The 24,396-nt window shown below is 48.5% G+C and overlaps 11 protein-coding genes across 13 annotated transcripts; 5 read left to right on the top strand and 6 right to left on the bottom strand.

The window, feature by feature from the left end:
• Positions 1-554: 554 nt before the first annotated feature.
• Positions 555-1,865, bottom strand: ONS95_011281 (uncharacterized protein). Its single transcript, XM_058504885.1, has 5 exons — positions 1,670-1,865; positions 1,149-1,614; positions 963-1,102; positions 777-911; positions 555-729 (listed from the first exon to the last, which is right to left on the bottom strand). The coding sequence occupies exons 1-4, from the start codon at positions 1,772-1,774 to the stop codon at positions 804-806; spliced, it is 819 nt and encodes a 272-aa protein (XP_058359441.1). The 5' UTR covers positions 1,775-1,865; the 3' UTR covers positions 555-729; positions 777-803.
• Positions 1,866-1,935: 70 nt separating this feature from the next.
• Positions 1,936-3,023, top strand: ONS95_011280 (uncharacterized protein; the record flags this gene model as incomplete). Of its 3 annotated transcripts, XM_058504882.1 has the most annotated exons (4): positions 1,936-1,973; positions 2,041-2,141; positions 2,218-2,273; positions 2,398-3,023. In XM_058504882.1, exons 3-4 carry the CDS (start codon positions 2,228-2,230, stop codon positions 3,021-3,023), a joined length of 672 nt encoding a protein of 223 aa, XP_058359438.1. In that variant the 5' UTR covers positions 1,936-1,973; positions 2,041-2,141; positions 2,218-2,227. The 3 variants fall into 3 exon arrangements, with proteins under 3 accessions (XP_058359438.1, XP_058359440.1, XP_058359439.1); XM_058504884.1 differs by having other exon boundaries at positions 2,041-2,273; XM_058504883.1 differs by having other exon boundaries at positions 1,936-2,166.
• On the bottom strand, positions 1,936-6,004 carry ONS95_011279 (uncharacterized protein). Its single transcript, XM_058504881.1, has 5 exons — positions 5,686-6,004; positions 5,259-5,635; positions 4,995-5,213; positions 3,698-4,947; positions 1,936-3,642 (listed from the first exon to the last, which is right to left on the bottom strand). Exons 1-5 carry the CDS (start codon positions 5,862-5,864, stop codon positions 3,211-3,213), a joined length of 2,457 nt encoding a protein of 818 aa, XP_058359437.1. The 5' UTR covers positions 5,865-6,004; the 3' UTR covers positions 1,936-3,210.
• A 202-nt stretch (positions 6,005-6,206) lies between these two features.
• On the top strand, positions 6,207-6,941 carry ONS95_011278 (uncharacterized protein; the record flags this gene model as incomplete). Its single annotated transcript, XM_058504880.1, has 1 exon — positions 6,207-6,941. One exon carries the CDS (start codon positions 6,207-6,209, stop codon positions 6,939-6,941), a length of 735 nt encoding a protein of 244 aa, XP_058359436.1.
• Positions 6,942-8,223: 1,282 nt separating this feature from the next.
• On the bottom strand, positions 8,224-10,360 carry ONS95_011277 (uncharacterized protein; the record flags this gene model as incomplete). The annotated part of the gene is made up of 4 exons (XM_058504879.1): positions 8,224-8,836; positions 8,886-10,005; positions 10,053-10,187; positions 10,234-10,360. 4 exons carry the CDS (start codon positions 10,358-10,360, stop codon positions 8,224-8,226), a joined length of 1,995 nt encoding a protein of 664 aa, XP_058359435.1.
• A 2,886-nt stretch (positions 10,361-13,246) lies between these two features.
• ONS95_011276 (uncharacterized protein) lies at positions 13,247-15,104 on the top strand. Its single transcript, XM_058504878.1, has 3 exons — positions 13,247-13,811; positions 14,036-14,264; positions 14,318-15,104. The coding sequence occupies exons 1-3, from the start codon at positions 13,591-13,593 to the stop codon at positions 14,996-14,998; spliced, it is 1,131 nt and encodes a 376-aa protein (XP_058359434.1). The 5' UTR covers positions 13,247-13,590; the 3' UTR covers positions 14,999-15,104.
• A 31-nt stretch (positions 15,105-15,135) lies between these two features.
• ONS95_011275 (uncharacterized protein) lies at positions 15,136-15,496 on the bottom strand (the record flags this gene model as incomplete). Its single annotated transcript, XM_058504877.1, has 2 exons — positions 15,136-15,356; positions 15,418-15,496. The coding sequence occupies 2 exons, from the start codon at positions 15,494-15,496 to the stop codon at positions 15,136-15,138; spliced, it is 300 nt and encodes a 99-aa protein (XP_058359433.1).
• A 1,015-nt stretch (positions 15,497-16,511) lies between these two features.
• ESF2 (RNA-binding ATPase activator esf2) lies at positions 16,512-17,483 on the bottom strand (the record flags this gene model as incomplete). The annotated part of the gene is made up of 1 exon (XM_058504876.1): positions 16,512-17,483. One exon carries the CDS (start codon positions 17,481-17,483, stop codon positions 16,512-16,514), a length of 972 nt encoding a protein of 323 aa, XP_058359432.1.
• A 299-nt stretch (positions 17,484-17,782) lies between these two features.
• On the top strand, positions 17,783-19,289 carry ONS95_011273 (uncharacterized protein; the record flags this gene model as incomplete). The annotated part of the gene is made up of 3 exons (XM_058504875.1): positions 17,783-18,187; positions 18,240-19,124; positions 19,176-19,289. 3 exons carry the CDS (start codon positions 17,783-17,785, stop codon positions 19,287-19,289), a joined length of 1,404 nt encoding a protein of 467 aa, XP_058359431.1.
• A 1,082-nt stretch (positions 19,290-20,371) lies between these two features.
• ONS95_011272 (uncharacterized protein) lies at positions 20,372-20,822 on the top strand (the record flags this gene model as incomplete). The annotated part of the gene is made up of 3 exons (XM_058504874.1): positions 20,372-20,476; positions 20,529-20,590; positions 20,648-20,822. The coding sequence occupies 3 exons, from the start codon at positions 20,372-20,374 to the stop codon at positions 20,820-20,822; spliced, it is 342 nt and encodes a 113-aa protein (XP_058359430.1).
• Positions 20,823-21,674: 852 nt separating this feature from the next.
• ONS95_011271 (uncharacterized protein) lies at positions 21,675-23,124 on the bottom strand (the record flags this gene model as incomplete). Its single annotated transcript, XM_058504873.1, has 2 exons — positions 21,675-22,575; positions 22,685-23,124. 2 exons carry the CDS (start codon positions 23,122-23,124, stop codon positions 21,675-21,677), a joined length of 1,341 nt encoding a protein of 446 aa, XP_058359429.1.
• Between the last annotated feature and the right edge of the window lie 1,272 nt (positions 23,125-24,396).

Here is a 24,396-nt window from a genome sequence, read left to right as displayed (position 1 = left end):
TGGAGGATCTTGAAGTTCTTCATGGAGGGGTAAGTAGTGGGGGTTTGGGTTGCGAAAATAAAGGCCCCCAATCATTCAGCAGCAGCGGGGTATCACGACAATCTCAAACGGGAATGCCGCAACAATCCTTGATCGAATGGGCTTGTACCCTTGCAGATAGAGAGCCTCTTGATCCTCACTGCCCAATGAGAGATGCTGATGATATTTAAGAGTTGGGGTCTCCGTTATTGCCCGCTGCAGGATGTAAGTAGGTGCCAGCGAAGCCTGGACACGAAGTCAAAAATGCTCTGCTGCGGAAGAGAACAACAATGTGTACTTCTCACATCGTTTTGATTGGAAGAGGATCGGAATGAGATAAGACAGAGTTTGGCTAGATATGCAAAACGAGTTGAGAACCGATAAATAGACCAAGTAGTATTTTGTGCAGAGAAGGATTGTCAAGAAGCGTGGGAGCTCCATGAGCAGGGATTGGTTGTCGCTTCTGGCGGGGTTCTGAATTTTGCCCCTCATGCTTGACAACAGAGGCCGAAGTCGAAGCGAGGAGGACTCGGTTTTCAGACATGAGACATGTGTATATTTCCCGCGACTGATAGGAGGAGAGTTATTCGATACATTTGAAGCGATGCTTGAAGTGGAAGTGAGCAGCAATACTGCCAGTCATGCGCTTTGTGTTTGGGCACCTCAACAGAGGCTAGGAAGCACTTCGTCAAAGTTCGACGGACGAGACGTCTGCAGATACAATCAGCAACGCTCGAACGCTCTAAGTCGCACGGGACCTTTGGGACATTTAAACTCATGATGTATCAAGCCCCTTGGTTGAAGTTCATGCTATATCCACCTGTATTTGGATCTTTTTGCATCTGGAAGTTGTCGGTCGATAAACCGAAAGGCTTCAGTATGCCATTTCCGAGCTAGAAGAGTAAGCAGACTGGTCATCTGGAGCTGGAGCGATGAATACTGACCTCTTTTAACTTCCCCATCATCTCCCCCATTTCCTTTTCCTGGGCAGCTTTTGTTCGAGGCGGAAGTTGTACCAGCTGCCTTTGCACAGCCTTCCGGTCCGCCGCTGACAGATTCGACATCTTTTCCAGGGTTTTGTAATCTGCCAATGTTAGCTGGATCAGTAGCTGGAAAGAAGGTAAACATACCTTCTTCTGCCCCCTGTAAACTCGACCACCCTCCAAGTTCGCTCCGAGCCCTGGCTCTCCTCATCAAAGCCTTTCCTCTAATTCTCTCAATATCTGCCTCCCTCTTTCCCTTATCAGAAGTATCCTCTGCTTTCGCAGCACCAGCACTAACGATCTCTTCATCGGCTTCTTCTTCTTCATCTTTCGCCGTTCCTGCATCATCCTTGCTCCGTTCCTCTCTGCCTCTCCCCTGCAATCTATCCAGCCCTTCCAGTGCCGCAGACGCAGTCTTGACCGCTTCCTTCCAATCCTCTAACTTCAGATGGCAGGCTGCGACATTGCTCTTTAATACCGCAACTTCGTACTCCAGGTAATTCGGACAAGTGGCGAGTGCTTTATCGTAAGTAGCTATCGCATCTTGGAACGAGCCTTTGGCAAAGAGGTCGTTTGCGTCATTCTTCACTGCATTGGATTTCTTCACCAGTGCCTAATTGCGTAAGACATCAGTAAACACCACCGATTTGAAAGGCTCAGGAACGTACAGATTCTTCCTCGGCAGAGAATCTGACTATCTCTTCTGGTTCATCCGCCTTATCATCTTCCTTGTCGCGACCTTTGCGCTGGAATCGTTCTGTTCTGGACGACATGTTGAGGGTGCGACTAGACGCTGCTGGAAAGAAGCCCGAAGCTTTTCCACAGGGCGGAACTAGTTCCGGTTGGCTCCTGGCGCTAGTGAGGGGCCCCTTAGAATTTACCCCCCCCCCCCCCCTCCCCCCCCGCACTATGAAGTACTAAGTAACTTTCCACACTCAAGCAAGAACTTATTATGGCAACAGCAAAAAGGGAGTAAGCTGTTCACCTACTCATGTACACCGTATTTTTATGAGACACTGCTCCTAACAGATTTGTACAGTCTTCCGCCTGTTCGGGCATGTTTGTTTGACATGGATGGGCTTTTGATTGACTCGGAAGAAAAGTATACGTTAGCCACCAACGCCGTTCTGAACAAATATGGCAAGCCAGATATTCCTTGGTCGATGTGCATACCTCGCATTTTCAGCTTGAGAATAAATCTACTAACAGTATCCAGAAAGGCAAAGATGCAAGGACGAGCTGGCCAAGCAGCTGGAGATGTCCTCCATGAATGTACGTCGCAAGCGAGCTAGGACTGGTCTCTTCGAATGTCCCATGACATCCTGAACACAGCTCACCCGCTTCTCAAATACCTCATCCTCGGCAAACTGCAATTGCTAAAGTACCTACTTCATAGGGGCACAACTTCCCGTATCCCGAGAACAATATATGTCTGAAGTCCGCGTGTTACAGCATGAGCACTTCCCAACCTGCAAACCACTCGCAGGCGTCGAGACTCTACTGTCAAAACTAGCAGCTGCCCAGACAACCAGTAAAGATAAAGTTCATATAGCCCTAGCAACAAGCTCCCACAAATGGGCATTCGATCTCAAGACGGCACACCTTCAAGATAGTCTCTTCACAGTCTTCCAGACTGAACGAAGGATTCTAGGAGACGACACGAGGATTCCCAGAGGAAGAGGCAAACCAAGTCCGGATATCTACATTCTAGCGTTGAAAGTTATTAATGAGACGCTTCCAGAGGGTGAGAAGGAAATTCTCCCCGAAGAATGTCTTGTGTTTGAGGATTCTGTGCCCGGCGTAGAATCGGGGAGGAGAGCTGGCATGAGAGTTGTATGGGTGCCTCATCCTGAGCTATTTATTGAGTTTCAAGACAGGGAACCAGAGGTCTTGGCTGGGAGAACTGGAGAAGCTGGGGATGTTGACATGCACTTAGTAGGGGAGGTAGGTGATGGATGGGCTGAGCGGCTGAAAACTCTGGAAGATTTCCCGTATCAGCGGTATGGAATTGTGACTAGCTAATGGTTGCATGTGGAAAGAGAGAGACAGCTTGTGTACATAGAGACTTGCTAAAGACAATGCTGGACAAATTCAGCAAAATTTGGAACTTTGGGCATAGGTAGTAGTCAACTTGAACTAGTACGGGACAGCTCCTACCTCATAGATTAGTTTACATGTCTGGTATCATAAGAACAACCTAAATATGAAATCACAAATGCGCCCTGGCTTGCAGAGCCTGTCTCCTCTTCTGTTTCCTACTCAGTTCTTTCTTGTCCTCCTCGCTTAACACATCTCCAGCATCTTGCGCAAAGAGCCTCTGTGCGATAGTCTCTGTGTGTCTCAAAACTCTAGTGGAGACCGTTGCTCCGTCCCGTCTATTCTTTCCTTCTCTTCTAGACTGCGCAATCTTCTCTATGAAATCCCACAAGCGGCCCTTAGCAATCAGACGGCCAGTCTCGGGATTACGATCCGGTGTCCAGTCAGGTGAAAGCTTGGAACGAGGCTGGATTTTCGGGTCTCGGCTTTTGGCTACGACCACTATACCCTCTTCTTCGAAACGCACCCAGGCATTTTTGAGAGTTTCCTTATTGACGGCTTCGAAATACGATAAGTCTCCCTGATGATACAAAGTTTTACCCAGCTTTAAAAGTCACTAGTTAGTTTGACACAACATACAAAATGGAGAAAAAGCTTACCAATTGGGCACTTTCTTGGCACCCTTTCACATCCAGCCACCCATCTCCCTTGTAATTCAGAGGGGGTGTGTACCCCATGAATGCCACAGCCCCAAGCCAGAAAGCCTCAACGAAGGGCCAGATCAGGAAACAGTAGAAATCGTAATTCTCACGACCAGCAGCACGTTCTTCATCAGCTAATCCGACCGAGACAATGTTCCCCTCAGCATCCCGTTCCAGAGCAACGACCTTATCGCTTTCTAAGCCTTTGAGAGTGTTGTCCAGGTTGACAATCAGTCCATCTGTGGGATAGATGAACTCACCCCTGAAAAGCTGCGACAAAAACAGTACTTGATCTCGAAGCTCGGTGTATGTGATCTTCTGGTTATCAGGCCCACCACCGCGCTTTACACGGATATACATGGAAGCACTAACAAGTGCTTCTGTGATGAATAGGTGAATCGTCATGTTGCGGTAGAACGACAGTTGAAATCGGTCTACCGCATAATAAGTCTTTTCTGGCAGCCCTTCGACAACACCAACAAGGTCTTTGCCGAGAACATCAAGACCGCGGTCGATGACAGCAGAAGTTGGCGCATTTCCAAAATGAGCTACTCGGCCTCCTTTCGATCTGACTCGATCGCTAAGCCATTCAACCCTCCGAATCAGCTCGGCTTTGCCTACCCCTCTTCCCCTCAATGTCAGCAATACAGTGCCGATCAAGGCTGTGGGCATGACGACTGATACGGCATTGATATCTGAGAGAACTTTGTATCCCATGGTGCGAAGCATTTTCTGCCTTGTAGCAGGGTCAATAGTGCTACTCATATCTACTCCCTTAGGAATGCCTGTGGTTCGACCCTGCTGGTCCTGGACAAATTGACGCAAACTCCAAGGTTCATGGAATCGGACGTCCACACGTCCCAGCTTCAGGGATAGTACCGAGGATGCGGACAAAAAGTCTGCCAAGTTCTCTTTCTTCTTGGGCGTGCCCAAAAGCTCATTGATGTACCCCTCTGTTTCTATGACTTTATCGTATTGTGTACTGACAGGGCAAATGATGGCATCTTCCACCCGACCAGAAAGAATACTATCCAGGATGAAGCTCAGTATACCGAACTTTGGTGGTAAAAGCTTTCCAGTCCTGGATCGACCTCCTTCGATGAAACACTCGAAATTGAAGCCACCTTGAAGAAGTGTATCAATATACGATTGGACGAGTGTTGTGTAGAGGATATCGTCTCCGAAACTGCGTCGTATCCACATTGCTCCTGTCTGATGTTAGTATTTAATGTTACCAAATCACTCTCATACTTACCAGCATGCTGCAAAAAGCTCCCCACGACTGGGAAGTTCAAGTTATCGCCAGAAACGACAGTTGGTAGCCCAAGACCCAGACGGTAGCAAATTAATTGAAGGGACACATAGTCCACATGTGATCGATGGCAAGGCAAGAAAATAATACTCTGCTTGTTCTTCTCGGCCTTCTCAGCAACCGTCCGTAATCGAATGACCTCTTCGCTTGAGACATGAATGCCTAGATAATTAGTTAGTTATCGACAAGTAATATCTAGAGACACACCTTGATGGTAGGCTCTCGTTAACAACTGTGTACACATATAATACGCCCCTCGAATGAACGGTTTGCTCTCCATTTTGCATATCATCTCCCCAGTCCATTTCTCGCTTAGCTCTTGTAAACTCTGCTCAATAACCATCTTCCGCTGCGTTCGTTTTCCTGCGTACAGCGGATCATCTTTATTCAACAGCCCCTCTTTCTCCTCTACCGCAACCCTCTTCTCCGCTAATTCGGCGATTCGTTTCTGCAAGATGGGTGTAGCAAGAACCGCTTGTGACATAGACTCAGAAAACCCATTGTAAAATATAGGTTGTCCAATGAAGTTATCATAGGCCCGCCAACCAGTGCCAGAGACATGAAGGGAGACCTCTCTGAGGAATCTAGCCATCCATCAGTCTATATCCTCGGTGACAGAGACAGGGGTACAGACTCCAAAGGACTAGACCTAAATCTGGCCATATTCTCCACCAGATTCCGCTCCTTATCCGCATCCTTTTGCAACTCTGGTGGCTCGATATAGCCGCTTGGATGGAGCGTAACTTGATCTCCCAGAATCTCTAGATCTGGGGCCGAGGTTCGCGGACCAGAGGCGTTTCGTGAATCTGCCATTGTGTATGCTCTCCTGATTCAAATTGCCAACACATATATGGGATTTTGAGTTGTTGACTATGGCAGCAGGGTCATGGCAGGTGCCTGTGGTGAAAGCATTGAATGTTGTTGATCGCGTTAATGCATTATTGAGATGCCTCGGCGCGCATGGAGTGTAGTCCGGAAATCTGGGGTTGGCTGGCCTAGGCTTAAATCGGCTGCCACTTGTGGCACTAAAAGCTTATTTGCAGCATGTGAAAGCTCCCCTCCAAAACGTCGCGAGCTGACATCCCAACTCACGACCACAACGGTCGAGTCACAAGGAGAGCAGCTCTAAAGCCCTCGAGGCTCCATTTCCCCAGAATGTCATCCCAGGACATAGGACTCTCTCTCCTTTCGCGAGCGTTCTCTCCCGACACAGCCGGCAGAATATTCACCGAGAAGGTAAAAAATCGACCTCTTCACTTGAAGCCTACAGAGTCATCGACAGCACAACAGCAGCGACGGCTGGCGCGCAAAGCCAAAGAGTCACGCAAGAAAAAGCAGAAGCCCGCGCCTCTATCTGCGCGCCAGAAACGAGCACTATGTTTATATGACATTCCGAAATCTCAGCAAAAGTATGCCATTTACGAACCGCTGAACAGGATGTGGATCGGGTATATACAGGAGTTGCTCTGGGAGGATGGGATTATGAGACAAATTACGCCTAGTATGGCAACGAGGCTGTGTAGTGCGGACTTTCATGGGGCAGAGCTTGAGGTTGCGAGGAGTCGATGTGTCTCCAGGGTCGGAGTGAAGGGCATCGTGGTGAAGGATTCGAGATTTGTTTTTGAGGTGGTGACGAAGGGAGATGGAGTGAAAATCTTGCCCAAGGAGCATACGGTCTTCAGCTTTACTGTCCCGAGACCAAAGAAGGAAGGAGTAGAACGTGTCGATGAAGCAATGGACAAAGACAAGATGGATGTGGGAGAGATGACGGAGAAGACAAAGACCATTGCGAAGAATGTGGTTTTTGAATTACATGGTGATCAATTCGAGTATCGGGCAGCAGATAGGGCAACCAGGAAGTTCAAACCGCATTACCTGCCGGACCTTTGAGACGAAATATACGAAGTAGCCTGCAGGTTCAACCAGCAATCGCTTTACTCCTGCTATTTTAGAGCAGAAATCTGCTATAAAGCACTCCACCCGCCTGACGGACATATGGCGCCGTTTCTATTTGAAGGACTTGATATCAGGGCACGAAAGGAAGTCGAAAGCCTCTTTGCCCCAGGTCCGACTCCATCCAAGGGAAGCTACACCAGAATCCCTGCCACCAAAGGAACCGCTTCGCAAGCTATATTGGATTCCCACGACTCCAGATTCCGCCAACATAGCTCCTGGGGAACAGTGGATACCCAAGACCACACTAGAAGTAGCCAACTAAAACAATTCTCGGCACCCTTCCCATGCCAAGGCAGCAAAAGCAAACTCCGCGTTCGCGCTCCAAAGCCACATTCCAAGATCCTGGCCATTGGACAGAAAAACTGATCCATCAGCAGTGAAAACCAAAAGAAGAAACGTGCTGACCCCAAAAACCGGGGAAGCTAGCGGGTCCAGCCAGCGAGCCAGCCATCTCTGCTCAGAAGTGTATCAAACCCCTTGGTGGCACGAGCGAGATGGTGGAAAAGCAATGCCAGCCAGCCAGACAAATCAAGACAAGTTATGCATGTACGAGAGAAGGAAAAGCAACAAGAGAAGGCTGCGTAACCACACCGTATTAAATATACGGCAGGAGTACGCGGATTACGCTTGTTCTAGAAAATCGAGTCAAGATCTAGGGCCGAGATACTTACTAGCTTCATTTATTGGAATGTGAAGGTGAAGGTGATGCGATGTGATATGTGATGATATACATTATTATTTCCCAGCTTGCAGCGATAGTCTAGCTGGCTGCAAGACGCCAGTTTCAGTTCAGTGCGTCGGAGTGTACCTCCTACGAACTACTCAATAAATACAGTGTACAGGTACAGAACCCACCAGCCTGCCAGATGTGAAACAAGAAATACAAGCAGAGAAGTCATGAAAACCAGCCCATAACTCCAGCGCTCTCATGTAGGATTTTCCCGACCATTCCCTCCTTTATGCAAAGATTCGCTTCTTCCGTGGGAACTCCTATGATCATTTCTCGTAATTCAGAATGGATGTCCTGTTCTGTCCCATGCCAGCAAAATGTAACTCCAAGATGCATCCCAAGTTTCTCACCAATGCCGTCTGTGTGCCGCGGAGGCTCCCAGAGCCACTATCGTGTCAGTGCATTCAATGCACAATCGATGCTAACTGCTTCTCCAGTGAAAAGTATGTTGTACAATACGAAGTCCGCCTATCATTCCGTGAGATCTCAAGCGTATGGTGGTGGAAATTGATGGTGTGATATAGGTGGTGGAGGGGGGAAGTGATTCTGGGCTTGAGTATTTGGAGGCTGGTAGTACTGCTGATAGGGGTGATTCGGTAGCGAGAAATCAGCCTTGGCTAATAGTGGGTTAAGAATCCCGCTAGGTATCGCCGGTCTGGCTGGAGGCGGCGCTGGTGGTAGACTCGTGGTTGGTGGTTGTGTTGTGGCCGGATAGAATTGGCCAAGAGATGTTTGTGAGACTTGTGGTGGGGGTTGTGTATCCTCACTTGGCCATCCCCATTTTGCCTTCAATTCCTTGCCGATGAAACCAACTTTCCAACCTGTCTCCTTTCGAATCTTCTCAAAAATCTCCAAGACCTCATCCTGCTCACGACGATCAACGAGGCATTCGGCAGCAATGGCGAGAGAGCGTAGTGCAACACTAGCAACACCCCTGTCCTTGACATGTGCAACGATGCCACAAATTAGATGAGCATGGTGCATTTGCATCTTGTTCATCTCGTGTGTATCTTTGGACATCAATGGGTTGATCTGTGCTAGTAAACACATAGCAGTGTGGTAGAACAGACGACCAACGATTGTGGCACGCTTGATGAGCCTTTGTTTGATTAGCATGTTTCGAAGTTCAATTAAAAATGTTTGCTCACCAGACTTCCGGAAAAGCGGATTTCGAGCTGGTTTGGTCAGGGTGGAGGTAACCTATCGGCTGCATGGTCCTCGGAATGTTCAAGTCCCAGCTGTCACACAAGTCCTTGAGTCTCTTCCACTCTGAAAATCTGGCCTGAAGTCGAATTTGCTCATCATGTGGCGATGCTTCTTGGAACCGTGGGATTGAAGCTCGGAAGTTCGCAATCTTCCCAACAATGTAGAGCATTCGGTGTACCCAAACCTCCTCCTTTCCAGATTCTGTCTCAGGCTGTAGATTCATATCAACGCCCCATTGATCTGGTTCCCACGCAACTTGCCAGTTGAAATGTAGACAACTCAGAAGCTCCATACCGACATTCAACCAGAAACAAGCTGCACCAATACCGGTACTTCTGGCATTCCAACCGCACTCCTTAATTAAGGCCCGGGCACCTGCAATGTGGTTCATTCGCTGCATAGCTCGTTCGGACATTATTTCATAAACGTTCAGAATCACCGCAGTGGTGGCACAACATACAGTATCTCGGTCGGGGTTCTGTAGTGAGCGCAACAACTGAGTGGTCGCCGTGTCGTAGTAGAATAGTGCTTTATCTTCATGATACATCGGGTTGACTAAGGTCAAATGGCGGGCGCCGCATGCAAGAAAAGCATTGAGAAGCATGGGCTCCGATAGTGCGTGAAATGGAAGGATTCTCGAGAAGTGTTTTTGAGCATCCATACTGTCCATCCAAAGACCAACCTCCTCAACAAAGACCTGCATGAAAAGAACTTCTTCTGGTGAATTGAGATACCGACGGGTTTCACTTGTGGGACTTGGAGGCTCGGGATTGCTATATGAAGTTGAAGGAGGTGCCGTGAGGAAAGACTCGCTGCCTGTATGGGAATGATGCCGGCTTGCTCTTCTCGAGTGCGAGTATTCATTCTTGGCGCTCAATCCATTGTCTGAGTATGGCCGAGAGGATTGTATCGGTGGCAATGAGTTGTCTTCTGCCAGCGTCCGTACAGGGTATTGTGGGGGTGCTTCTCGAGGGGGGGTAATCGTCTGATCGAGGTGGGCATATCTACCAAGGCCGCCTTTGTATTCCGATGCAATCTCTCGAGATTCGTCTAGAAACTTGACTGAGGTCTGTTAGAACTCGAAGCACTAGATGGGACAGGAGTATGACCTTTCCAATCCGCAGTTGGTGGGATGATTGGCGGGCTCTTGACAGTAGTATCTATGAAGTTTAACCGCACCCCTCTTTTACAGAGTCGACTCGACTTCCGACAATTCTGGCATTGTTGGTTATTGCTTGTATAGCCTCCACCAGTCAGCTTGGTAAACATCGCTACACAGTCAAAGCTCACCTTCGTCGCATTTCAAATGGCGCTCCCGACAAGTCAAGCATCCTGTTCGCACTCTCTTGGGTTTGCTGGACGCTGTTGTAATGGGCCCCCTCTCCTCCGCCAGCTCTGTCGTAGCTAAAGCGGTCATCTGAGTATTGCTCTTCGAAGTGTGCTTGGGCTGAGGGGGGTTCGAGATGCGCTGCCGCTTGGGCGAAGGTGGGCTAATGTCGCCAATTGGAGTTGTGAATTGTTGATCCGCAATTAATGTCAAGTCAGAGGCAGTTGAAGCCGAGTACAAAGGTGATGGTTGGAAAGGATAGTCGAAATCAAAAGGAGACGCAAGATATCCTTGGCCTGCCACGATGAAGGCTCTGCGCTGGATCGCAGTGAATACCTTGTTTTGCTTTGGCCTCCCGCAAACATTGGCATTCACGAGTGAATCCGGAAGTTCTCCAGGCTTGATCTAATGCCAGGCAGGGATTGTAGCAATGGCAATGGACAACTTTTTTGTTGCTGGCGGCGGCGGCGGCGGCGGGGGACAGGGCAGGGGCAGGCGCAGGCGCAGGCGGCAGGGTGAGCTGTGGACGAGGTCCTGTGGAGACTCTGGAGAGGCGGTCGTCAGTCGGATCCTTGAGTCTCCGAACGCTACCAGCAGGGCGAGACTTTCAAGGACTGAAACCTTCCTGGGCCAAGGACGAGGGATTGCCGAGCGTATGCGGCTTTTGGTGGGTATTTAGAAGGCTTGGTCGAAAAGATGCGTGAGTATTTGGAATGGTAGGAGAATAGAATTGAGCGATGCAGTTGGTGCAGAAGATCAGAGTAAGAAGCTGAGGAGGCCAATGGAAGTCAACAAAGGAGAGGTCTGGCTGGCGAGGAAGTACAGTAGGTAGGTAGGTATACCTTAAGGTAGCTGTCGGCAGCAGTGACGATGATCCACGCAGGGTGCAACTGGCTGTTAGTTAGGTAATTTACCTAGGTGGGTATTTTTTGGAGATGAAGGAATGGGCTCTGGCCTCCTTTTCTCGGCTTCTGGGCCCTGGATAGTGTGAGTAACTGTACGCGGGGCTTGCTGCGCTCACAATCGAGGCTGTTGCAGATTTGGAGAGGGGAATGATTGTGCAACGAAATACGGATGCACAGGACATTCCTTTCGGAATGCGATTCGCCTCCGTGACACCTTCAACCAGATGTGAGTGAGCACAGAAGGGAGAGGCAAAGGCAAAGGGGGGGGTTGAGGGCGTGGGCGCACAAGAGATGGCCAGGCAAGGCAAGCATGAGGGAAGGGAAGGGATCACAAGCCATACCTTACTGCCCTGCCTGTACAGCGGAATCGTGGAGAGCAACAGCGAACCGTCTCGTCCATCCATCAGTCGTTTTCTTGCTGATGTCGTCAATCGAGCAGAAAGTAAATTACATTACATTACATTACATTACATTACATTACATTACAATTCAAATGTGTCCTACTTTCTGGCTTTGTCGTCTTACAGGGGCACTTATCGCTTCGGCTTCCAGAAGTGATTCTTCCAGAGTTCCATTATTATTGATCCAATCCCGGGTCTCTGAGTTGGTGCCCGTTATCCTGGTTCAGTCGTCAGAGGCGTATATAAATCAAGCCTCATTCTTCCCCTCCTGCCGTCCAGGCTAGGCCCGTCTATTCCCTGCCTGTCTTCCTCGAAATAGGAATAGTGAGATCTCCTCGCGACGGCATACCTACAATGCAGTAGGTACAGTATGATTCTTTTGAAATATTGACAGATCGGCGTAAATGTTCCTTGCTCTACGACCAGCCAGTAAAAGTGACGAGAACTACTCCGGGAATTACCTACCGATGACATGACATCGGACCCAGCTGCCTGTGTGTGTATGAGGGAGGGTGCGCGGCTGTCAGCCTGCTGTCACAGAGCTGCCGCAAACTCGTAGCCCTCCCGAGCCTTGGGGGTTGACGGAGTGTCCCCATTGGAGAGCAGGCAGGGTGGAAAGCTTGCCCCTGATGGCGATCAATTCTTGATGCGCGGGTAGGTCCCTTCCAGCACAGCCACGGTTGGTCAAACGAGCTCAAGGTCGAGCTCTGTTCGCCCATGTGTGAGGGGGAGGGGGAGGGGGAGGGGACTTCGGATGTCATGTTTCCCGAATCGAAGAACCTCCTCACTCACTCACACTGACATCAAGTCAGTCGCATCCAGTGCAAGTGCAGAGCAGAGCATAGCATAGCATACCTAGTTTAGCATAGCATAGCATAGCATAGCATAGCATAGCATAGCATAGCATAGAAGAACAGAACAGCAGAGCAGAGCAAGACAACTCACAACTCGCCGATCAGCGGGTTCTGCAACGAGTGCCGAGACGGGCCACGAGTGGCAGAAGAATGCTGAGGAAAGCGCTGCATCTTGGCGGGTAGCAGCAGCTGTCTGATTGTCCTGTCCTGTCCTGTCCTGCTGCAGGAAGCCATCAGAGATGATCAGAGATGGAGAGCGCGAGCGGTTGTGATGTCCAAGAACAGCCATGGCTTCCGTTGAGTTTGCACAATTGCCTGGCCTGGCCTGGCCTGGCAGGGAGAATTTACCTATTGGAAGTCATCCTGTACAGTACTGGACTGGACTGTAGACGAGTTCGTGAGAAGAGCCGAAACTCAACTCTACTGTAGAGCAGTTCTGGTTCTTGCAGCATGCACCTGCACCTGCCCTTCCCTTCCCTTCCCTTCCCTTCCCTTCCCTGCAGCCTTCCATTTATTTGTCTTGACCCTTCCACCACCCCAATGACTAACCTACCTACCACCTGTCCTGCTTTGCCCTGCCTGCCTGCATCAAATTGAGGTAGAAGCTCGTCAAAGCTCCTAAGGAATGGCTGGACGGACTGGGGTTCAATCTGACTTGCAGCGGGGACTTACTGTAGTGGGAGGCTAAGCTAAGGTCATGGGAACCTGGAATTTGAAAGGCGGGAATGAGGTGCCCCAGATTTCGCTTGCCCCAAGCTTAGCTCTTCACTCACGTGTGTGGGAGGGGAAGGGGCCAGACAAGACAGATGCAGGATTATCAATATTATATTATTTTAAGGTACAGTAGGTACCGCACGCCAATTGCTTATATATCTTCGAAACAAACCTGCGGCTGCATCGAAATATCGCTCTACTTTCATTGGTTTCTCGATACCCCAAACAGCATACAAACCATGGGTTTGATGCATGAATATTCGCATGGTCGGTGGAGAACCAACCTTTTTTTGGCCTCAATATTACGAACCCGAAAGTCTTGACCAACATCTTGCGAAAAGCATCAGCACCACCTGACACGGCGGGCCGTCAACCACAGATCCCAGACTCTTGACCAGCATCGTCTTCTAAAGTCTGATCCAAATAAAGCAGCGGCAGTAGCCGGCATGGCTTTACCTCCAGCCCAGCCGGCGTACATCCTGCGTGGTCATGGCTCCCAAATACACTCAACCACATTCATACGGTCAAACAGCCGGCTTGTCACCGGCGATGAAGAAGGTTGGATAGTCATATGGAGCCTGGCAACGAAAAGACCAGTCGCTGTCTGGAGAGCCCATGAGGGTGCAATCCTTGGGGCCAGTCCCTGGGGTTTTGACAAACTTATCACGTGAGTATGTTTCAAGTATTATCACGAATTGATCTATCTATAGTTCATTGGTGTTATTATGAGAAGATAGAGTCCCGCGAGCGTGCTTGGAAGAGAGGCGAATCATGTATAATTTCACATATCTCCTAGGCTACCTTACATACCTCCGATATCAAACAGACATTCTCTCACATGTTATATGCCCATTTCGGGAATCTTGTTATCTCTCTCTAACACTATTGCAGGCATGGCAAAGATAACAAGCTCATTGTTTGGAGACTATCAGAAGAGGACGAAGCGTCCATGAGCACTGTGCTGCCAGTTGATGTGCCGCCGGAGCCGCGGAGAGAGCCATGGCTATTACATGTGCTTCATGTCAACACCATGAACTTCTGCTCATTCGCGCAATGCCCATTACAAAGCTCTGATGAAGAGCTTTTGATAGCTGTCCCCAATACCCTCAGTTCCGAAACCGTACGTTAGCATTACTCCCGTTCCTTCATACCGGACTACGCTGATCCTGTTAGGTTGACATTTTCCATTTGCCATCTTCAATGCGCATCCATACTGTTCCTAGTCCATCTTCAATCAAGGGTGGGATGGTGATGGCTGTATCCATATTCTACCATCCTCAGGCTGCCTGTCTGACAGTGCTCGCTGCCTACGAAAGTGGCCACACAAGTGTCTCCCAGCTCGCAAACTCAACCTGGTCGCACCTCTACACATCCCAAGCACACACCCAACCTATCCTGTCTCTCGACGTCTCTCCTACGAGAGACTTCTATATCACATCCTCTGCTGATGCCATTATCGCTAAACATCCCATTCCCGTAGCAGCCGAGAATGTTATCATGGCTGTCGAAAGCATGCCCTTGAAAACCCTCCAGTCGAAGCACGCCGGCCAGCAAAGTTTACGTATTCGTAACGACGGCAAAATCTTTGCGACTGCAGGGTGGGACTCTAGAGTCCGAGTCTACGGTGCGAAGGGTATGAAGGAATTAGCAGTTTTGAAGTGGCACAGTCACGGCTGTTATGCCGTTGCCTTTGCCCAAGTCGAGAACAAAGAGGAAAGCGGAGAGGGGAGTGAGTTGGTCAAAAAGGAGAATTCTATGACTGTCAAGGAAGCAAGGTTATTGAAGGCAAGGACGGCACACTGGCTTGCTGCTGGTAGTAAGGATGGGAAGGTCAGCCTCTGGGACATTTATTAAGTTGACCCTGTACTGTATGTGTCGCATAGCAAGCATGGATACCCTTTTTGTTCTACGTAAAGATTGCATATCTAATGGCTATTATTTACAGTACTTCGCTCCTCAATATCCTAAACAAAATCTATGCAAAACACGATTCATGATACCACAGGCAGCGAAGCGGCAGCAGCTCGACAATGGTTCAGATTGCCATTCGCCCTCCGAATCCACCCGTCCAGTTCAACTGTCCAATGCTTGGTATTATTACTGTCCGGCCTCGTCTCGCAGAAAGTTCTCAGCGGCATCATTGTCTCAACAGCTCTCGCCGTGTCATTATACGTGTCCGTCAAGACCTTTCCAGTCAACATTGATATAGGCACTATATGTCTTCAGACTCGATCATCTAAGATCTTAGAAGAAAGATGCAGAAATCTACATACAGCCCGTACTACCCGTGTCAGAGAGGGCATACTTTGGCGGCCAAGGATTCGGGGCTGCAAGGCCAGGTTGATTGGCCATGATTATAAGATCTGCCAAGTACAAGTCGCGTATCAGACATTGAAAAACACATTTGTTTGTAAGAAGAAGAAAAAGACTTGCTGCTTGATTCTGAAGTCTACTGGGCTAGGGTTTCCGATGTTCTTTGTTGGAAGTGCGTACAATTAGCAGCGAGGCATTTGTGCGACGTTTGTTGCTTCCGGAAGCAGACAAAATGGAAGGAAAACAAGCTGCGTGTGGACTTGCACGGAGAGGGGAAACGCTCACTTCCCTGGCTAGTTGCAACAAAACCCAAGAGCTTTGAAGTGAGTCGGATTTTTCTATGCCTAGAAAGTGATTCATCATCGAATCTCCTGATAGAGTCAGCATGTGCTGGGACGGCAGCCTAGGTTAAGTCTGTGCTGGCAGCACTCAAGTACATACAATTTCAACGAGAGTCATCTCGGAGAACACTACCCTCTGCATTTTTTTGGTTAGGATACCTCCCTTCGTCAAGAAATGCCGAGCTATGAAAATAGTACCAGCCAAGGAGGTACATAAGAGCCATGAGCTTCCGAAGTTGAATAGTTCTTTCACAAGGGCGTGGAACACAAAATCCAAGACGCAGAGTCATGAAGGATGAGAACGTAGTGCAAAATCTTAGACTGGGAATATCGCCGGGTGCTTCTCAACCACACTCCAGGACTGGTCAGGAACTCTGCGGATTACTTCCGAGTTGGTAATAGGTGGGAAGATCGAGAGCTGAAAGCTAACCAAAGCACACAGATACTTAAGCAACGGGAATGTTTCTTCTCGAAAGCAAAACACGCGCCAAATTATGCCAGACAGGCAGTTATTGACGTGTTCTAATGTCCAGCTCAGAGATATTATTCAACTTGCTGATGAGGAGCTCAGGAGAACCTTGAAGGATACGAAGGGATCCTCGAACTTACTGAAACAGCCCTCCAAAATGACTAGGAAATATTGGAGATGATGCAATGGTGTCAAAACTATAACCATTCCAGCAAATTACTTGCGTTTGATTGAGCATCCTAGTCTAGAAGATCTTGCTCAAAACCCTCTTGACCTGCTCCGGTTGGTCTTCTGGCCGTCTTTTCGCTGCCACTGGCGTCTGCTTGAATTGACGTGCTCGTTCTCCGCCCATCTTTTCTGCCTTTGGCGGCACATTCGTTTCCCTTGTGTCTTCAAGGTCTTTTCTCCTCTTAGCAGCTTTCTTGGCTTCCATTCCCTCCAACATCTTCGCCCTCTCCACGTTCTGTACGAATTCCTTGTTCTCCTTCGTAGTCTTGCTTATCTCTGCTCGCATTCTGCTGGCGCGTTCTGCATTCTCCGTGGCGATTTGCTCTGTGAGGTTGTTCCATTTGAAGCCCTTCAGGTAGAGCAGATTCCACACATCGTCATGATAATATGTGCCTTTCTTTCCGCCAATTGTCTTTGCGTTCAACAGCTCACAGACATGCTTCGCATGAACCTTATTGACGAACTCAACCCATCCATCGACGAATGATCTTTTCTTGTTCCCGCCATTGCGCACTCGACGAGTATGCGATGCGGGGTCTTCAGGTGTCATGAAGATGCGGTTGATAGGACCATATGGCTCGAGGAGTGATCTGAGCTTTTGAGGTTTCATAAACGGTGGTATTCGGGACAGGTAGACAACGCCAGACTTCTTTATCGCTGCAGCAGTTGCAACGAGATTTTTCTTCGACAGAGGTTTCGAAACGCCGGGCAATTCCATCGTATCATTTGCATTGCGGGGTACCTTCTTCAATGCTATCGTATCCTTTGGTTCCTCCTGGTTCGCCTTCTTATCCTCCTCCTTTTCCTCCTCCGAATTGTCATGTAGCTCGCCTTCATCCTCGTCGCTGAGATCACTGTCCACTTTCCTCCGCTTGAAACTTCTGCCACCGCCCTTCTTTACATCCTCGATCTCCGAGTCATAGCCCTGACTGCGATCGTCTTCGCTGTCATCCGCATCAAGGAATTCGTTGTGCTTTCGAGTCGTCATTTTGCGTGTGGTTGTTGTGTATTTGGAGTAGACGCAATGGGCACGAGGAAAGTTTTTGGGGCTGCTGAAAATAAGGTTAGTACCCCTGTAATCAGTAACAAATCGGGCGGGATGATGCCCTTGGCGGGGCTATGTCATATGTTGGCCGGCACGTCGTGGTAGTGGGGTGCAATGAATGAATCGTGTGTGCGGGAGGCGCGACAACATTTATCCCACTCTGAAGATTTGGCTCTTGTCTTCTCTACTCGGTACCTCCCTCTTCAAACCCCACGTCAGCTAACCATTCCAATCCTCCCAACATGTCCGTCGAAACCATCACCACCATCTCTCCAACCACCAACAAGCCAGTTCTGACCCGAAGTGGAATCTCTGCCACGGAGCTTCAGCTGCTTCCAAAGGTGGCAACCGAGGCGTTCCTGAGCTTTCGAAAGACATCGCTAGCAGACAGGCAAGCCATTGTGGAGAAAGCACTTAAGCTTCTGGAGGCTAAGCAAGATGAGCTGGCAAAGGAGCTGACGGAACAGATGGGACGACCCATTGCATACACAGCCAAAGAAGTGACGACTGCGGTCAAGAGAGGGGAGTATCTTCTGAAGATTAGTGAGGATACTCTGAAGGATACAGATGGCGAGGCAGAGAAAGGATTCAAGAGGTTCATTCGAAAAGTTCCAGTGGGGCCAGTCCTTATTCTATTCGCATGGAATGTATGTTGGAGACGATTGAGCCCCGACCATATTCTAGCTAATCGATCTGCAGTACCCGTATCTGATCCTTATGAACTCGCTCATACCAGCTCTTCTGGCTGGAAACTCCGTTATACTCAAACCTTCACCGCAAACTCCAACGATTGTTGAACACATATCCTCCATATTCACAGAAGCCGGACTTCCTCCTAACGTAATCCAATACTTCCACTGCGGCTCACCCACAACTATCGAAGCGATCGTTAGAGATCCGCAAATCGCCCTTATCTGCTTCACTGGATCCGTTGCTGGAGGTCTCGCTGTTCAGAAGGGAGCAGCAGATCGCGTCGTGGGTGTCGGCCTGGAACTCGGTGGCAAGGACCCGGCATATATCCGATCAGATGTTGATGTGGCATGGGCAGCTGAGGAAATTGTTGATGGAGCTATATTTAACTCTGGCCAAAGTTGCTGCAGCTTGGAGCGAGTCTATGTCGACGAGAAGATCCACGACCAGTTTGTCGAAGCTGTGCAGAAGGTTCTTGCGGGATACAAGCTCGGCGATCCCTTTGACAAGGGGACACATGTTGGGCCGGTGATCTCAAAACGCTCAAAAGAAGCAATCGAAGCACATATCAAGGACGCACTGGACAAGGGCGCAAAGGATGCAACTCCGGACAATGAATCGTTTAAGTCGCCTCCACCTAACGGCAATTTCATCAAGCCAACGCTATTGACAAATGTAACTCATCAGATGATTGTCATGACGGAGGAGACTTTTGGTCCTGTTATCCCTGTTATGAAGGTTAAGAATGATTCTGAGGCTATCAAGTTAATGAACGACAGCGAACTCGGCTTGACTGCCTCAATTTGGACGAAGGACACTGCTAAAGGGGCTGAACTGGCAGAAGATGTTGACGCAGGGACTGTATTCGTGAATAGGTGTGATTATCCAAGTCCGGTAAGTTCCACATATCCCTTCCATTCAATCCACAGGGCTGACCCTTTGTAGGACCTTGCGTGGACGGGCTGGAAAAATTCTGGAAAGGGCCAAACCCTGAGCAAATTTGGATTTGACCAATTCGTGAAACTGAAGAGTTTCCACGTCAAGGACTACCCTAAGTAGAAGAAGATCTTCGCCGACCTGGGCCCGGCAACCAGAGATATTTCAGTGACACCAGGTTTCGGAAACACCTCCTGTCATTCGGCGTTGGTGACCTAGATATGGCTAATGGAACGTGGATTTCGTTTCAATTCTGCCTTTTAACGCTGTGGGATCCCAACATGCTATGTGGCTTCAACTAGTAGCATCACTGAAACATGAATTGCCAGTGATTGTCGATCACAGCTTTCGCACATACCGTGGTTGCACATAGGGATACGGAGAATGCTCCGCTCGCTTAAACATCCCTATGTGGATGCGATTGGCTACCCCTTGAACGCTATCCCTCCCTTGCTTCGGATGGACTACAGTTTGATATGCCTTGCTGCGAGAAATGAACACACTCTGGAAATTGTTATACAAGATAAGCTTTCCCCTGGATTAGCGTGGGGAATCATTACATTTTCCAATCCATTCTCGGAACCCTTCCCGCGGGAGATTCAAGACCCCTAAACACGTTCTCGCCACTTCCATGGCCAGGTTTTTGCATCATCGGCGTGCTGAGGTGTTCCTCAGCCGCAGTACTACGCTACAAAGGATTCAGGCATCAAGGTTTTCCATTCCAAGTGGACTTTATTATCCATGGCAACCCATCTCCGGTGCAAGGAGAAGTCACTTGTATCATGGCTCGTACTATCCGTTGCTCCATGATCACCCTGAGAATGGCAAGACTGGCGCCACCGCCTGCCTACATGATGTTACACTGACTCTTACTAATTTATGATCTGATATCGCGTTGCCCCTAGCAGCACGTCCATCTTACCTACCTAGAAACATCTAAATTCAGATGGACCTTTGTATATAGTCCTCAGTATCCCCACATATGAGAAGAAGCATGCACAGCGCGGTTCGATAATCTGCAACTACTATCGTTGTTGGCGGTCATCGTTATTCAGTCCTTTCCTCTCAATTTATCTTGTCGTTCAGTCCCTCGTTTTATCAGCCAGCGTCTAGTTTTTCCATTTCACAGTCATTTCATATCAATTAATCAGAGACATACCTATATATCGTCCTCTCTACCATACCACCGACATTTATTCTTCACGATGACGCCATTACCACAAATCCACAACTTCTTCTCGGACATTGGGAGCAGATGTCGTCAAGTACTCTGTCTGAAGCCGTCTTCGCCTCCTAAAGTCATACAAATTGTGAGTCTTGGGATACATTACCGCCCATATGACCTGCTAATAAAAATTGTAGAGCGCTCCTTTCGACTTCAAAGAAGGTCCAGCTATACACTTCCCAGGTTACAGCGAAGACGAGTAAGCCCAAGCAAACCAACCCAATTGCCATACTCATGGATCTCTAATTGAACACAGTATATCTCTGATGCGAGAGAAAGCCCTAGCCTCCACCGCAGTCGTCGAAGACGGACGATTCGATTACCACACAAAGCGTGTGGTCCCCAGGTCACGCGGAGGTTCATTCAGTTGTGGGCTGGGAGAGAGAGTGGTGTACCATGCTAGAAGAGTCAGCAAAGGGCGTTTACATTGATCACAATGGGAAGAAGCACTGGGGAAGCAAAGTTCTTCAACAGCTCTTTGGTTGAATTATTGGGTCTGTTGGAATATCAAGGGGCGTACTCTTGGAGTTCGGTGGGAACGAGAGGAGGATCTATTAATGTGAAAGCTTAATATTCTCTTCTGTTGGCTGGGTACATCTGAGTATGGATGTTTCTCGTGTCGACTGTTTAATTAGTACCCTTACCTACACTTAGTTAGCAAGAGGGTAGCAAGAGGGCCGGAAAACAACATAATAAGTTCAACTGGGCGACCCATAACCATTGGAGTTTGAACAAGGTAGACAACCATACGTACTAGCACGAGCCTGAGCAGATATATCCCATTTTTGGGTTGGCAACGCGGCTGAACCTTCTCAATCACCAGATGGTGAGATTTGTCACACCAGCTTCAACTGGCCTACACTTACCGTCTTCTCTACCAACACACACAATATGTTTTCCAACGTTCCACTACATTTGGGATAACCGGGTAGCTGGGACATCTTGTGTCATGTGAACTGTCAAAGCTCTTGCAAGCAGTAATATCCAAAAGAGATAAGCAAGCAGTATTACAGGTCTTTGTGGAATGTACTAGAGATAATGGCAGAATCAGGATTACTTTGCCGAACACAAACAACAGAAAATGACAAATCAAACTTCTTGAAGCATTAATGATGGTCAGTGTATGTGGGCAGAATGTGAAGGATGCAATGATTCTAAAATTTCAAGGTCTTAGAATTCTTAGATACTTTGAGACAGCATAATCCCTTGGGTATCTCCTGTACGCCATGCTGAATCCCAAACTATAGCATGTTACTATTATTGCTGTTACACTTTCATGATGTTCACTTCCCAAACGTGTAGAAGTAGTCACTGGCATGCGCGCCAGCAATGCTACCATCAATTCTTGCACGGGTTCCTGCCTGACCTCGCTTCTGTGCCTCTACGAGAGTGCTATGCCTAGCCATCTCGGTGTCCAAGGCAGACTTCTGTTTAATAAGCTTAGAACGATAAGCCCTACCAAGAGGTCCGTCTGGGTTAACCATGTGCCCAATCTTGGCCATGTCCTCATAGTTGCTGTAACGCTCGACGTAGTCCTCCTCAAACGGCATAGTTGGCATGGATGGGTCTTGGGCAAGGAAGTCCATATTGCGGCGGATGACTTCTGCTTGTGTTTCCTTCTTGGGTTTGGCATTCTCGGCTGCTTCCTTCGTCAACCGGAGCTTCTCTTCCTCGCGGTCGAACTTCAAGATATCTGCGTGCAATTTGCCATCCGCTGGGAACATACTCAAGTTCAAAGATATGGTATCTTTCAGATGAACAGCATTCTCTCTGAAGATAGTATCTTCTTCTTCGGCGGACGTGATCGGGTCAGCGGCTGGGTCAGGTGGGAAGCGAGCGCTGAGTTCATTGGACAAGACTTGAAAGAGCAACCGTACTTTTTCCTCTTGCATTGCAACAGGATCCTTGATTTCGATATCCTCAGCTTTCTCTCCCGGGTTGGCATTCAAAATGACCTCTTTCTTTGCAGGCAGAACTTGGATGTGGTTGGCAGAGCGAGCGATGATGCAGTCAGCAAGAAACTCGATCTGTGCGTAGTCAATGGGTTGGGCTCCAAGACCGTCGGTAGGAGCAGAGGTTTTGAGGAAATCGGAGAGAATAATGATATCGACGATTATTGATTTTGAGGGAGCTGTAATCATTTCAGGGAATCGAGAAATGAGCTCGTCAACGATAGTAACTTCCCTGAAACGAGAAATAAAGAGTCAGCTTGCTACACGCTCTGATAGAGAAGGAAAACAATTCATTCTGGAACAAAAGATGCTAGTACTTTGATGCAAGAGATTGGACTTACTTGATGGGTTCCAGCTTGGCATCGGCGGCAGCGTGGTGCGTCTTGTCTCCAACAGAATTATTCTTGAGAGGAGAGGACGTATTGTAAGAGTTTGGAGCAGCTCTACGAGCCGCAAGTAGTTTCTCTTTCAGCTTTGAAGATCCAGTCTCTGATGGGGATTCCGTATTCTCAGGAAGAGACATCTCAGTGCCAGTCACAGGGGTATCCTTATCGTCGACAGCAGATACACTTTCGTCTGCACTCGTCGCAGCTGGAGGGGGTCCTTCGTTGCCTGATGTACCACTGCTATTAGTCATATTCAAGTACTCATCGAATGAAACGGCAGTGATGTCGACGGAGTTGAGGATAAGGGCAGCCTGTTTGGTCAGAGAGGATGGCATTGTCGGAGGACTTGAGGTTTCCGATCTTGCGAAGCCAGCAGCTTGGTTCTTTTTTGCCATTGTGTGTAAGGAGAGTGCTAAGCTGCTCGTATAGAGCAGACCGAAAAGTTGGAGAATTATGATCGTGGCGGAGATTTGAAAGTGAATTTTAGAGCAGCAAAATGGAGGTGAGCAGAGGAGACAAACCTGATAGGCCGGCAGGTCGCGAGGCTGATTTCGCAGTCGCAGCCTTCTTTGAAGATTTTCTGCTATCTGGAGTGCTATTGAGAATAATTCGAGGCTGTCGTCCTCGGCCACGGCCAGCACCACGTCTTGCTTCGAAGTATTAGCGCTGTTTCCCAAAACAAAGTGTGTATGTCAATTGAGCACCACGACCGACTTACAGGGGTTGTTCATATTGCAAGGGCAAAGAGCAAAGTAAGTACTATCTTGTACGCTCACAGACTGAACACGATCGATCTTGATGTTATTTTGAAGAAATTTTGGAGGAATCAAAGAGACAGCGACGCTGTTGTTGTGGCTTCGAATAAGCGAGACAAGGGTCTGAATAACGACTAACAACAACGCCTACGACGGCCAGAGTCACTTCTCGAGCTAGTCTCAAATGGGTCTACATGATGATTCAAGGCGTTAAAGCCTTACCTGCACTCTTATGGGCCTCTAGCTGGCGTACTCTGGGATTTTTGTGCTTTGCTTCTACTTCTAATGACTTCTTGCTGTGCGCTTTCTCCCCTCATATAACGATACAAATTCAAAAATGACAGTTACTAGCTGCGTAATCGTGCCATAAAACTTAAGTAATGTTCGGTGCGATACTAGTAACTGGCATTGAACCTGAAGTAACGATGTTTTATTGGAACTCGCAGACGGAGAGATTCACCGCAAATAAGCCAGGTTCTTTGTCGAAAGAATGCCTTGGACCAGAGAACATTATGCCTCAAAGTTTTGTACTGTGATTCAGATTGTTACGATTGATTAAGCTTGATAACGTTTGGCTAAGCTTGATGTTCTTGATAGACCACAGCTTGGAATTTGAACAGCGCTTCGACGAAGAATAAAAATGTGGCGTCGACCTAGTTTTTTGGCAGTAACACTACGTGATTCCAGGTTCCTGCCAATGACAAATTCGTCGCATGAGACCGTTATTGAAACGACATAAGGATAATTCATGAACAACGCTTTTAACCCAAGCCTCATGACAGTCATAGCCATTTTGTTTGCGCTGTTCATCTCATGTTCATTAGTATTCCAAGTTTTAAACCACGTAGTAAGCAACAATGACATTCGCAGCTCCAGCATTATCATTGCCCCGCGATGCGCATGCCCTAAATA

The sequence above is a fragment of the Cadophora gregata genome (assembly GCF_030347475.1).
Source record: "Cadophora gregata isolate MNR1 chromosome Unknown scaffold_5, whole genome shotgun sequence".
In the NCBI taxonomy this organism is placed as follows: domain Eukaryota; kingdom Fungi; phylum Ascomycota; class Leotiomycetes; order Helotiales; family Ploettnerulaceae; genus Cadophora; species Cadophora gregata.
This window is presented reverse-complemented; position numbering and strand designations above follow the sequence as displayed.

Coding starts and splice junctions, on each gene's coding strand:
- ONS95_011281 (XM_058504885.1), bottom strand. CDS start 1,774: ATGTCGTCCAGAACAGAACGATTCCAGCGCAAAGGTCGCGACAAGGAA. Junction 1,103..1,148: donor TTTACAGGGGGCAGAAGAAG/GTATGTTTACCT, acceptor TAACATTGGCAG/ATTACAAAACCCTGGAAAAG. Junction 912..962: donor TGATGGGGAAGTTAAAAGAG/GTCAGTATTCAT, acceptor TTACTCTTCTAG/CTCGGAAATGGCATACTGAA.
- ONS95_011279 (XM_058504881.1), bottom strand. CDS start 5,864: ATGGCAGATTCACGAAACGCCTCTGGTCCGCGAACCTCGGCCCCAGAT. Junction 5,214..5,258: donor AACGAGAGCCTACCATCAAG/GTGTGTCTCTAG, acceptor CTAATTATCTAG/GCATTCATGTCTCAAGCGAA. Junction 3,643..3,697: donor GCCAAGAAAGTGCCCAATTG/GTAAGCTTTTTC, acceptor TGACTTTTAAAG/CTGGGTAAAACTTTGTATCA.
- ONS95_011276 (XM_058504878.1), top strand. CDS start 13,591: ATGGCTTTACCTCCAGCCCAGCCGGCGTACATCCTGCGTGGTCATGGC. Junction 13,812..14,035: donor GGTTTTGACAAACTTATCAC/GTGAGTATGTTT, acceptor ACACTATTGCAG/GCATGGCAAAGATAACAAGC. Junction 14,265..14,317: donor ATACCCTCAGTTCCGAAACC/GTACGTTAGCAT, acceptor TGATCCTGTTAG/GTTGACATTTTCCATTTGCC.